Source organism: Carassius auratus, unplaced genomic scaffold (genome assembly GCF_003368295.1).
Source record: "Carassius auratus strain Wakin unplaced genomic scaffold, ASM336829v1 scaf_tig00037267, whole genome shotgun sequence".
NCBI lineage: Eukaryota > Metazoa > Chordata > Actinopteri > Cypriniformes > Cyprinidae > Carassius > Carassius auratus.
The window spans coordinates 47810-60491 of NW_020526370.1; the positions used below are offsets into that span (position 1 = coordinate 47810).

The window sequence follows — 12682 nt, forward strand, 5'->3', positions numbered from 1 at the left end:
TCCTAGGATAGCAAAGTCCACTAAAGGAGGTAGAGCTTTTTCACATTTGGCTCCCGACCTCTGGAATAGCCTTCCTGATAATGTTGGGGTTCAGACACACTCTCTCTGTTTAAATCTAGATTAAAAACACATCTCTTTCGCCAAGCATTCGAATAATGCATCTCATAAATTGTGACTGCAGTTGCATCTGATCAAATGCACATTCTTATTCTTTAGCTTGGGTTAAACTAATAAATTTTACTGTGTTGGAACTGCAGCTACGCTAATGATGTCTCTATTTGTTTCTCTTTTTTGCCACAGGATTTAAATCTCGTGGTAACTAGGATTTACACAAGCTACACGTAACCCCTGTTTCACACCGCAAGCATGAGCGGTGCGCGAGCAGCGTCCATGTTAATCAATGAGTGCATTCACACCGGGACCAGGAGCAGCGCATGAGCGTCAAGCAGGAGCGTCGCGTGAACAGCAGTGAAGCGGGGTTTTTTGCTGTGCTGTTCACGCTCAATTAACTTGAAAGCACACTTTTGATGGAAAAATAAATATGATTTTACACAAAACTTTTTCAAAATGCACAGAATAAGCATGTTAAGAGTTTTAACAACAACGACAATGTCTAGTGTTTTAACAATTATGGCAGAAAAGAAAATTAAGTATAAAAAATATGTAAACTTTTTAATTATTCATTTTGGGTGAAAGTATGGTGTATTGTTATAAAAACAAATGTTGAAAGAATTATACCCATTGTTTGAAATGGTTCTACTGTCTGCCGAACACGCTTTGCAGCCACTGCTGTGATGCTGTACTTATACGCTTCCAGTTAGAATACTCGCAAGAGTCTGCTGCTGCAGAGACGATGTAGTTGCGAGGACGCTCCGCTCACGCTTGCAGTGTGAAACAGGGGTAAGGCTTGTCACGTGACACACTGCATCTACAATAACACTGTATGAGGGATCGTTTTTATTTCATTTTTCCTTTTTTATTTAAAATATTTACAAACTTGCATACCATTTAATAAACAAACTGATATTCCTATACATATGTGTAAATTAGTGTTTTGTCATTTGAAAACTCAATGATCTTGATCGTGATCTGTAATGTGAGATGGGCACCGCCCTGTTTGTTCACACTACAGTTCAGAGAGGCCTGTCAGTCAGATTTACAGACGTAAATTCATCAATCTCTACCGAAATACAAGTAATAAGCGGGCGGTGAACTGTTTTAAGAATAGAGTGAACTTTATAGTTCATAAGTGTATCTGATAAGAATAAAAAACATCTGCAAATTTAATTTGAATGGATTGTTATTGTTGCTTCCATAGACATATGCATGTATTTTTCCAACTCTAAATGTATTGTTTTTCTAGTATTTATGTGTATTTAAATGCCTGAAACCTAACATTTGCATTATGTGGTTAATAATACTAAAACGCAGTTTGAATTTGGCAGTTATGTGACGTCACAGAACGTTCTAAATCTCATATGTGTTATATATTTACATTTGTATTGCATTAAACATTTGTATATTCTCCATGTTTGATGAAAGCAATGTGAATATACGCCAATAATTATATTAAACTGCTTAGGAAAAACAAATGAATATGTAGTATTTTTTATATGAATTGGTTTTAAAGAGTTTAGTTAAGTTTTTCTGTTGTGTTTGCTTTTTATTTTTTATTTTAGTACAGTTAACAAATTTAGATTTTAGTTTTAGTTAGAAAACTGGTAATCTTACATGTTTTCCTGTTTCTGGAGGTGAACACATTAAAATATCTGTATATTATATTTCCATAATCTGCCAATGTGCAATATTGATCTCACTGCTGTGGTGTTGAGTGCATACGGTAAAATGTACTAACTTGAGTATCTCCAGCTCACACACAGGTTTCTTCAGTCCCTCACAGATCACTTTGACTCCTGAGTCCAGCAGACGACTGTTGTTCAGGTTCAGCTCTTTCAGGATGGTTTTGGAGGAGAGAACAGTAGCTAGAACTGAACAGCTTTTCTCTGTCAGCTCACAATTATTCAGCCTAAACAGAATAAAACAGCATTAATTAATATTCAGGACATATTCAACACACATCAGATCAACGGCCTTTATATCTGATCACACGCGACTGCTAGTCTTTAGTAATGATAAACAAAAGTTATGAATGGATAACATCACTAACTTTATTTTCTCCAGTTTGCAATGAGAGTCCACCAAAAGAGCAGAGAGCTTCTCCCAATCCAAATCTCCAATTTTATCTTCACTCAGATCCAGTTCTGTCAGTAATAATGGACTTTTAGCCAGAACTTTGGTAAGATAATCACACACATCTTGTGCAGCAGGACTTTTCAGAAACCTACAGGAAAAAGATAACAATTTAGATCATTAGTTAGTTAATTTAGTGTTTTTATATCGAGGCATAGGCTGTGACCAGCTAATGCGGTCAGCTGTCAAATAGCTCCAATCACTACCATTCTCCTATTAGACACAGGACATATATACATGGCACTACTGCTCAGTAAGTATGCTCAAATGGCTTGCAAGGCTCAAACTGCTTGCAAGAGCTATCGCTTGCTCAGGAACTAATCATATGGCGAATCCATCTCCATAGGAAGCGTTAAATCAGGATTTTTTTTGGGCAGGATTCCCACTGAGTAGCCTATCTTTCCAGATTTCAAGTTGTCAACTTAAGCGAATTTGCTTAAGTCAACACACTGTTAAAATCAATGATATGCTGTTGCTCAGGCTAACTGGTGTATCGATAAAGTGCTTGATACTAAATGTACAGATTGTAAATTTAGCTCATATAAATGCTAAAAGTTATCTGGACAAGGCCTTATGCTTTTGCCTAAATTCGAGTACTGATCTTATGCCGTACTGCTTCAAAGGGGCATGTTGATCTTTTTAGCTGTTTTAAAAGAGCATCCTTCGGTACTTCTATCTTCCGTAAGGGGATGCTGCCACACTCTATGCACTTCAGAAGGTCTTTGCTTAAAGCTATCAGGGTATTTGGATTGCTTGCTTGTTTGAGGCTTATCTAGTGTCCAGTACCATATCGTGCTAGACCTGATGTTGCATAAGCGGGATTTATGTTTATGCTGGCTTCCCAAAAGGTCAAGGCTTTTTACTTGTTTCGTTCACCATCATATGGGATCATATGGATGCTTGAAATCCTTGAAAATGATCAAGACAAACTTAATGCAGTGATTTCAAGGTTTAATAATAAAAAAATGCTTGGATTTAGATAAACTGCTTGAAAATGCAGTGTATTGGTTCATAATTAGCTTTCTTACTGAATGGTTAATCATTGTTGTTCATAAAAAAGCAGCTCCTCAAATCAGCGCGTGTGGCTGTAGTGTGCTCTTTAATATCACGTGCCCTCAGATAGAGGAGAGGGAAAGAGGAGAAGAAAAAAAAACATTGCCAGAGGTTGCTGCTTCACTCAGCGATGGCTCGAAATGACAAATTATGGTAAACCGAGAACTAAATACTTGAGTAGCACCCTGTTAAGTCTGCTTGGTTGTTTTCCATATGAAAGGTTGCTCTTTGTGCATATAAAAGTAAACAAAATGTCCCCTGCTCAGTTAAACTAAATCTTAAGATTGTAATAATTAAAGAGAAACGTGAAAATGAAGGAAATTGTTATTGTGGTATACATTTAAGATCGAATTGCAATGCATATAATTTTAATGCAGGGTTCGCCAGCATTAGGGTAGTTTTTATTGGCATTATAATTAATCACACATGGCGTTGAATGCTACAGTTGTGTTCAGATCATGCGCTCACTGGACTGGACTCTCTTTGAATATTGTCATTATAAACAGTGGAAACAATATAAACAAAAATTAATTTGTGGTGTAATTTGTGAGATGCAGTGGAATCATCAGTCATTAATCAGGAATGTTTTTTGCTAGGTTCTGCATGTTCAAATCCCAAATGGGTTAACCATCTTGTTTTTTGCTACTAAAACTACCTATTGAAGGATGTATAAATATTACATCTCATTCTCCCACCAAAAATATAATCAACATTAATCGTCACTGTGACTAAAATCTAAGGACATTCAAATGTAAGGACGATCATACAAACTGTTTGAACCGGTCCAAATGTGCCACCTGCTGGCAATTTGCAGATTTGTTTGGAACAATGCAAATTGCTAACGTGCCTTCAAAAATATACAAAGTAAGGTGTGTCTGTGTTGTATCTGTGCATGTGCTTTAACTAAAGTAAGATTATATATGTCAACAGGTAATTTACCAAAGTTGTAAAGTGCTGTAAAATTGAAATGTCCTTGGAAGTGCTTGAATTTTACTTTTGAAGGTGTAAGAACCCTTGTGTACTACACTCTGAACAACAGGGAGTGACGAGGAGTAATCGTCCTCTAAAACCATCGGGAATCACTAATGAGAATTTACTGGCTGCATCCGAAACTTTAGGCAGCTGAGTATCAGGCATTTGACTTCACGCAGCACTGTGCAAAACTATCCCAATCTGACTCGAAGCAGTGCATGCCGGTTAGAAATTTTGTCCGACATGAGACTGCGCTGATGCCACAAGACTGTCAAATGTGGCATCAAAGTGTCGCGAGAGCTTTTTGAGAGCAGTTGGCTGACTCAGCCGCCACAGTTTCTCCAGAGCGACTGCAAGAGTGCTGATGATGATACAGCTGCTTCACGATTGGCCAGATTCACCACATGACAATGATCACGTGTGTTTCGGGGTTTATTCAACAGTAGCAGTTCAAATAAATGGCCACAAATTTATGTTTCGCAATGTCGTATTGAGTCACGTTTATTATAGAACACAGATAAAAGCTTATATACCCCACTGTATTAGTATTTAAATAATATATATAACAATTCTTGTTGAATTTAGTCTTGAAAATATGTTGCTGTATTAAGCAGTATATAAAAAGTATTTCTTTTGCTCATAAAAACATTTCTGAAACGTCTGTGTGTTTGACAAATACTGAATTTTATTTACTTTATCTGTGATAAAGTATGCAAACACCGTGTGAGTGTCACTAACGGGAGAAGAAAGTGTCTGGCTTGACATGTCTGTTTTCAACTCCACCCCGACTGCAAGCGGCTGCTCTCGTTGACCGCCATCCGTAGCCGTGCTTCAAGTCGAATGCACCCCATGACTTGCAGGCAGCATTTTTTGCCAAAAGTCACCTCATGAACTGATTTTGGACAGGCTTCTGAGGCAGAGTAATGGTATACAGCATGATCTACAGCTAAATATAAAAAGTTTGATGACTGTGGAAATTCAGTATTAAATGTATATTTACAAAAAAAATAAAAAATAAAAAATAGGGCCTGCAATTTTCACCCGCTGGAGAGAACATTCTTTGCTGCTTTAACTGTAGGGGGCTGCTGTTCTACCCCTGACATGAGGGAAGAAAAGAAAAGGGCCTGCTGTTTTTTCCCGCTGGAGAGAACACCCTTGCTGCTATAACTACAGGGGTCTGCTGTTCTATGACTCAGAGAGGAATGAACACCCCTCAAAAAAAAAAAAAAAGGGCCTGCTGTTTTCTCCCTCTGGAGAGAACACCCTTTGCTGATATAACTAAAGGTGTCTGCTATAACTACCACTGTTGGGAACCTTACTTTAAAAAAGTAATTAGTTATAGTTACTCACTACTTGTTCCAAAAGTAATTTAGTTAGCCAGTTAGTAACTGAATTACTCTAAAATAAAAGTAACCCGTTACCAGGGAAAGAAACTATTTGCGTTACTGTAAAAAAAAAAAAAAAAAGGTTTCAAATTCAAAAAAAGAGTCAATTTTTTTTTTGTTGCAGTTTTCACAAGTCAGTTGAAATGAGTAGAACAGACAGGTGTTTGTAAATAACTTTCGATATTTATTGCACGTCAACAGACAGCAAGAGTTTTATCCTGCACTTCAACTATTATCTTTGTAAGAAAAGTGTTTTTGGCCACTAGCTTTGTAGATGTGTGTGTCACACATTACATGTAGGCTACACATTACATGCACGCTCCTGCCTTTGACCAAAATTAATTTGAAGTAGTGCTTATATTGTCTCTCCACCTTGAAAAGGTGCTGCTGTTACGTGTGTGTGTGTGTGTGTTTGGTGCTGCTGGCGCGTGTGCCGGCATGTGTGCAAAAACACTGGCTCTGATTGGCTACTATGAAACATGACTCAATCATAATTGCTTATCTTGTTATTAATCAACCCACCTTCTCACTCGCTGTGTCAGCCAGGGGTGCGTTCGGATTACATAGTTTATTAAATCAATGCATAGTAACGCACAGCATTTAACGTCCAGTAATGTTAAAAATAACATCGTTACCTAACACTGTTCTTTTAAACGGCATTATTCCAAACACTGATAACTACTGGAGCTTGCTGTTCTATCCCTCAGCGAGGGAGGAAAAGAAAGGGCCTGCTGTTTTTCCCGCTGGAGAGAACACCCTTTGCTGTTTGACTGCTACTTAAATTAAAGAGGCGCTTGACATTCTGCATTAAGACTCTCTCAATAACATTGTCGTTTCTCTTTTGCAAGAATGGAACAAAGATGGGTTTTTTTTTGGGGGGGGGTTCTTCTTCAGGCAGTAATACCTCCCATTATGTTTGGGGGAGGTATGTTATCTCCTGCATTGCATTAGCACTCATTAGCTTGTCATTAGCGTTTTCATTCGTACCTATCGCTGTTTTTTATTCTCCTGTCCTCTCTCGCTCCAGTTTTTCAAACAACTATGGTAAGAATATTTCATCAAGCACTTGTGAGTAATGGCTTCTCCTGCTATTTGCACATCTTGTCACATGTAAAGTTTATCTATCTATGTCGGCGATGAGGGATTCACATGTGATAAATGCAGAGAAATGGTTAGGCTGACAGAGAAGATTTCAGAATTAGAGAAACACATCCAAATTTTAATTGAGGACAGTAAGAATGTTAGGACTCTAGATACGGCTTTGGATGTGTCTAGCTCAGGGATTCCTGTACATTGTTCTGTTCCTGCAACAGAGGCCCTGCAGTAGGGCAACTGGGTGACAGTGAGGCAGCGTAGTCGTGGGAAAACCTGATGAAAGATCTCTAGTTATTAGCAATTCTACTATACGGAACGTGAATATAGAGACACCAGCCACCATAGTCAAATATTTACCGGGAACCAGAGTGCCTGACATCTTGGCAAATTTAAAAGTGCTGGCAAATGCTAAACGTAAACACAGTAAGATTGTTATTCAAGCTGGCGTTAACGATTTTCAACTTTGCCAGTCGAAGATCACTAAAAATAATATTAAAGAGCAGTGTGAACTTGCAACCATGATGTCAGACACTGTAATATGCTCTGGTCCCCTTCCTGCTTACCGTGGTGACGAGATGCATAGAAAATTGTCATCACTCAATGGCTGGATGTCTAAGTGGTGCCCGCAGAATAACATAGGTTTCATAGACAATTGGACAAGCTTTTGGGGCAGACCTCCTGGGGTGGCACCAATCTTCTCTCTAGAAATATGGCACATAGTCTTAGAGTTTGTACTTGACTAACTGGGGCCCAGGTCAGGAAGCAGACAGACTGGCTAAACCGAACATCTGCTAACTGCCTCACGTCACAGAGGTCAGTTAATTCTCAGCACATAGAGACTCTTTCACCTAGATATCACACTATAAAGACTGTCTGTTCCTCGAACAAGAAAATACAAAAAAACGTCCAAACAAGTTTAAGAGTAATAATTGAGGTTCAAAAAATAAAAAAACAGATGCAATATGGACTTCTCAGAGTGCAGGCTTCAAGTATAACTCATTTGAAGTAATGGTGCTTCATATAACATTATCCAGAGAAACAAATGTTAATGATAAATCCCCTATGATGTTTGTACTGGGTACTGTATCCAGGCCACCAGGGCACCATACAGACTTGTAAGTTAAAATTGTAAAATTCTACTTCTTGTTACAAGTATGGTAGAACCATCACTTCTACCACAAAAGACTGCTTTGTAAGTTATCTTCCTGATGTATCCGAATTCCTTAGCATATCCAAAACTTGATAATGTAACGAAAACTATGGACTCTCTCTTTTCTATCATTTTAAATACAGTTGCTCCTTTATGCCGAAAGAAGGTTAAGGAAAACACTCACCATGGTATAATGAGCATAATTCCACCCCAAAGAGAGCAGCCCAAAAAATGGCGAGCAGCTGGAGGAAAACAAAACTAGAGGTATTTCGTATTGCTTGGCGGGAAAGTAACCTATCCTACAGAAAAGCATTAAAAACTGCTGGTCCGATTACTTTTCTTCTCTTTTAGAAGAAAACAAACATAACCCCAGGTATTTATTTAATACAGTGGCTAAATTAACGAAAAATAAAGCATGGAAATTGTAGATTCACACTGAAGGCATCAAAACTATGAATTAACACATGTGGAATTATATATGGAATTATATACATAACAAAAAAAGTGTGAAAAAACTGAAAATGTGTCATTCTAGGTTCTTCAAAGTAGCCACCTTTTACTTTGATTACTGCTTTGCACACTCTTGGCATTCTCTTGATGAGCTTCAAGAGGTAGTCACCTGAAATGGACTTCCAACAGTCTTGAAGGAGTTCCCCCGAGAGATGCTTAGCACTTGTTGGCCCTTTTGCCTTCAGTCTGTGGTCTAGCTCACCCCTAAACCATCTCGATTGGGTTCAGGTCCGGTGACTGTGGAGGCCAGGTCATCTGGCGCAGCACCCCAACACTCTCCTTCTTGGTCAAATAGCCCTTGATGCCTTCAGTGTGACTCTACAATTTTCATAGTCATGAAAATAAAGAAAACTCTTTGAATGTGAAGGTTTGTCCAAACTTTTGGTCTGTACTGTATCATATCAATCACAAGTGCAGTATGGAGTACCTCAAGGCTCACTACTAGGGCCGATACTCTACACGCTTTAAATGTTACCCGTGGGAGATATCATCAGGAAACATGGTGTTAGCTTTCACTATTATGCTGATTATACTCAGCTCTATTTTATTTATTTATTTTCGCAGCCCGGTGAAACACCCCAATTTAAAAAAAACTAATGGAATGCATAGTCGATATAAAAAACTGGATGACGATTAATTTCTTACTGCTAAATTCTCAAAAAAGAGGTGTTAATGATAGGATCTAAAAACTCTGCATGTATTAACATAGAACACTGTCTAAGACTTGATGGCTGCTCTGTCATTCTCTGTCATCAGTTAGGAACCTAGGTGTGCTATTTGATAGCAATCTTTCCTTAGAAAGCATTTTTTCTAGCATTTGTTGTTCTGCATGGTTAGTAAATAAACTACAGCTAGTCCAAAATCCAGCAGCAAGAGTTCTTCCTAGAACCAGGAAGTATGACTGTATTAGCCCGGTCCTGTCAACAATGCACTGGCTCCCAATCAAACATCGTATAGATTTTAAAATCTTGCTTATTACTTATAAAGCCCTTAATGGTTTAGCACCTCAGTATTTGAAGGAGCTCTTGTTGCATTATCTCCCACGCCCGCTGCATTCTGAAAACTCAGGCAATTTTATAATACATAGAATATCAAAATCAACTGTGGACGGCAGATACTTTTCTTATTTGGCTCCTAAACTCTGGAATAACCTACCTAACATCGTTCCAGAGGCAGACACACTCTTGCAATTTAAATCTAGATTAAAGACCCATCTCTTTAACCTGGCTTACACATAACACACTGATATGCTTCTAATATCCAAATCCGTTAAAGGATTTTTAGGCTGCATTAATTAGGTAAACCAAAACCGGGAACACCCATAACACCCGATGTACTTGCTACATCATTAGAAGAATGGCATCTATGCTAATATTAGTCTGTTTCTCTCTTATTCTGAGGTCACCGTAGTCACCAGATCCAATCTGTAGATCAGAGGGTAAGTGCAGTCGCCCGGATCCAGTACGTATCCAGACCAGATGGTGGATTGGCACCTAGAAAGGACCTCTACTGCCCTGAAAGACAGTGGAGTCCAGGACAACTAGAGCCCCAGATACAGATCCCCTGTAAAGACCTTGTCTCAGATTACCACCAGGACAAGACAGATGATTCTTCTGCACAATCTTACTTTGCTGCAGCCTGGAATTGAACTGCTGGTTTTGTCTGGTCAGAGGAGAACTGGCCCCCCAACTGAGCCTGGTTTCTCTCAAGATTTTTTCTACATTCTGTCACCAATGGAGTTTTGGTTCCTTGCCGCTGTCGCCTCTGGCTTGCTTAGTTGGGGTCACTTCATTTACAGTGATATCGTTGACTTGATTGCAAATGAATGCACAGACACTATTTAAACTTAACAGAGGTGACATCACTGAATTCAATGATGAACTGCCTTTAACTGTCATTTTGCATTATTGACAAACTGTTTTTCTAATGAATGTTGTTCAGTTGTCGCAATGTATTTTATTTTAAAGCGCTAGTTAAATAAAGGTGAATTGACTTGACCGCCAAAGATAAATTATGTTCAAGAAACTCAAGTACCTTGCCAAAGTAATCCTGTCTGAAATCCAGCCCAGCATAGTTCAGTCAGGCCACGGAGGCATAGGCTGCAACCAGTTGATGCGGTCAGCATCAGCTGGTCACAGCCTATGCCTTCGTGGCCTGATTGAACTAACGCTGTGCTGGATTTCAGACACAGGACATATATACGTGACACTACTGCTCGGTAGGTATGCCTAAATGCCTCACAACCCTCCTTCCCTCACCATTATAAGCACAAGCATATTACTGTGCACATTCTGGCTGTTGTCTCTTTGTTTCAGATCACTAAGGCTTTTAAGTCCTTGTTGGCATGGACCTCACTGAGGTCCACTGAGAGACACTCATCCTCATAACCAAGCTACAGGACAGACATCCCACTGCCACATCTACTCGATTACCATTGTTTGATTTTAAAGAAAGCTTGTGAAAGGTCTTTTAATTCTTGTAATTGCATTAGAATTCATTTCATTTTATTCCTTTTCCACACTGGTCTATTTAACCCTCTATTGTCATACAGTTGATATTATATCTGTGGTTCAGTTTTAAATATTTCAATGTCTCAGTGTATATTACCTGATGATCTTTAATTTACAGGAATCATCCTGTAGTAAATCACTGAGCTTCTCCACTCCTGATTGTCCAGGATCATTTCCTGTCAGATCCAGCTCTATCAGGTGTGAAGGGTTTGATCTCAGAGCTGAAGCCAGAGCTTTATAACCTTCTTCAGTGATACTGCAGTCTGAAAGCCTAAAAACATATGTTGTTGTTAGTTTAGGTGATTAATACAATGCCTGTTTTCTGTCAAACAAACAGCAAACGACAGTTCACTATATTTTCCTCCTTCAATTGAGGGAGATTTTAATTTACAGAGGAAGATTTTCTTATGCTTACTACATTTACATAATATTTTATGCAAAATTCAGTATCAAATCAGTATTAAAAAATCAACATAAAAAATTTATAATTGCAGTACAGAGGAGTCTCTGATGCCTGCATTTAATGTGAATTTACATATTTACATATGTATAACGGATAATAATAGAGTGTAGGCCTGCTAATAGTGTGATGCATATTTAGACATATACTAATATAATGCAATAAAGATATTAGAAAACATAATGTAAATAGTTTAATGTTGTCTGTAAATTTTGAACAAATCTTAAAACATCAAAAACTACATTTTTGCCTATGTAAAAAACTTTTAATTTTACTTTAGAGTGTTCAAGTGACTAAGTATTGTGATTCTTGTATGTGAATGTTCCTCACCTCAGTCTCTCCAGTTTACAGTGTGAATCTTTCAGAACGTCACATAAGTTATTCAATCCTGTGTCTTTTAGTTCATTCTCACTTAAGTCCAGTTCTCTCAGGTATGAAGGGTTTAATTTCAGAGCTGAAATCAGGATGAGACATTGTTTCTCTGTAATACTGCATCTATATAGACTGAAGAGAGAAAGAAAAAGAAAATAGGTAAATTTTATGATAATCATTCAAGGTTTTGGAGGATTTGTGGGTAGTATTTGTCATTTTAAATAGACTCAGATAAATTCAATTTCACCCTTGGTTTGTTGCATCTTTTGTTCATTTTCCTACTCAATATCTCTACAATAAGGTATCATTTAAAAAATGGTAAAAATAAACAAAATAAAAATAAACAATTAGTTAACATGGACTTACAATGAGAAATGATATTTTAATGTAAACAATGCTACTACTCATTTTTTTAATTAAAAGTTAGAAAGAAAAAAAAACTAACATGAACAAACCACTGAACTTATCTAACATTAACAAAGATTCATGAGTGCTATAAAAATATATTTTGACAAGGCTGGAAGCTGTACTATAGGCAAATGGTGGCAATATCCTGAATAAAATATTGGCTATTTCCCAATTGTTCACACTATTTTATCCAACCCCTGAATGTACACTTTAATATAACTTATATTGAAATTACAGCTGGAAATTGTTTTTGTAGCTCTATGAAAGAAATCTGTGTATTCATATCGAAGCTGTATTTTTGGGTTACACTTTATTTTGATAGTCCACTTTAGACATTCTACTAACAACAAGTAACTTTCTAACTGCATATCCCATGGGACCTAAATCTCATTATTTACTAATACACGTCTACTAACTCTCAGAGTAGACTGTTGGGATAGGTTTAGGGTTAGTTTGATAATTTGACAAAGAAAGTGTTAGAAGATTTTAAGCAGACAGTCTGCTAATACCCTACTAA

The 12682-nt window shown here is 37.7% G+C and overlaps 1 protein-coding gene across 1 annotated transcript in view; it reads right to left on the minus strand.

The window, feature by feature from the left end:
- LOC113083017 (NLR family CARD domain-containing protein 3-like) overlaps window positions 1-12682 on the minus strand; it is an 84583-nt gene that overhangs the window by 19794 nt on the left and 52107 nt on the right. Inside the window, exons 13-16 of the mRNA XM_026254363.1 lie at window positions 11716-11889; window positions 11023-11196; window positions 2168-2341; window positions 1856-2026 (exon numbers count right to left, since the gene is read on the minus strand). Coding sequence (XP_026110148.1) covers window positions 1856-2026; window positions 2168-2341; window positions 11023-11196; window positions 11716-11889 — 693 coding nt within the window. The remainder of the gene's footprint in view (window positions 1-1855; window positions 2027-2167; window positions 2342-11022; window positions 11197-11715; window positions 11890-12682) is intronic.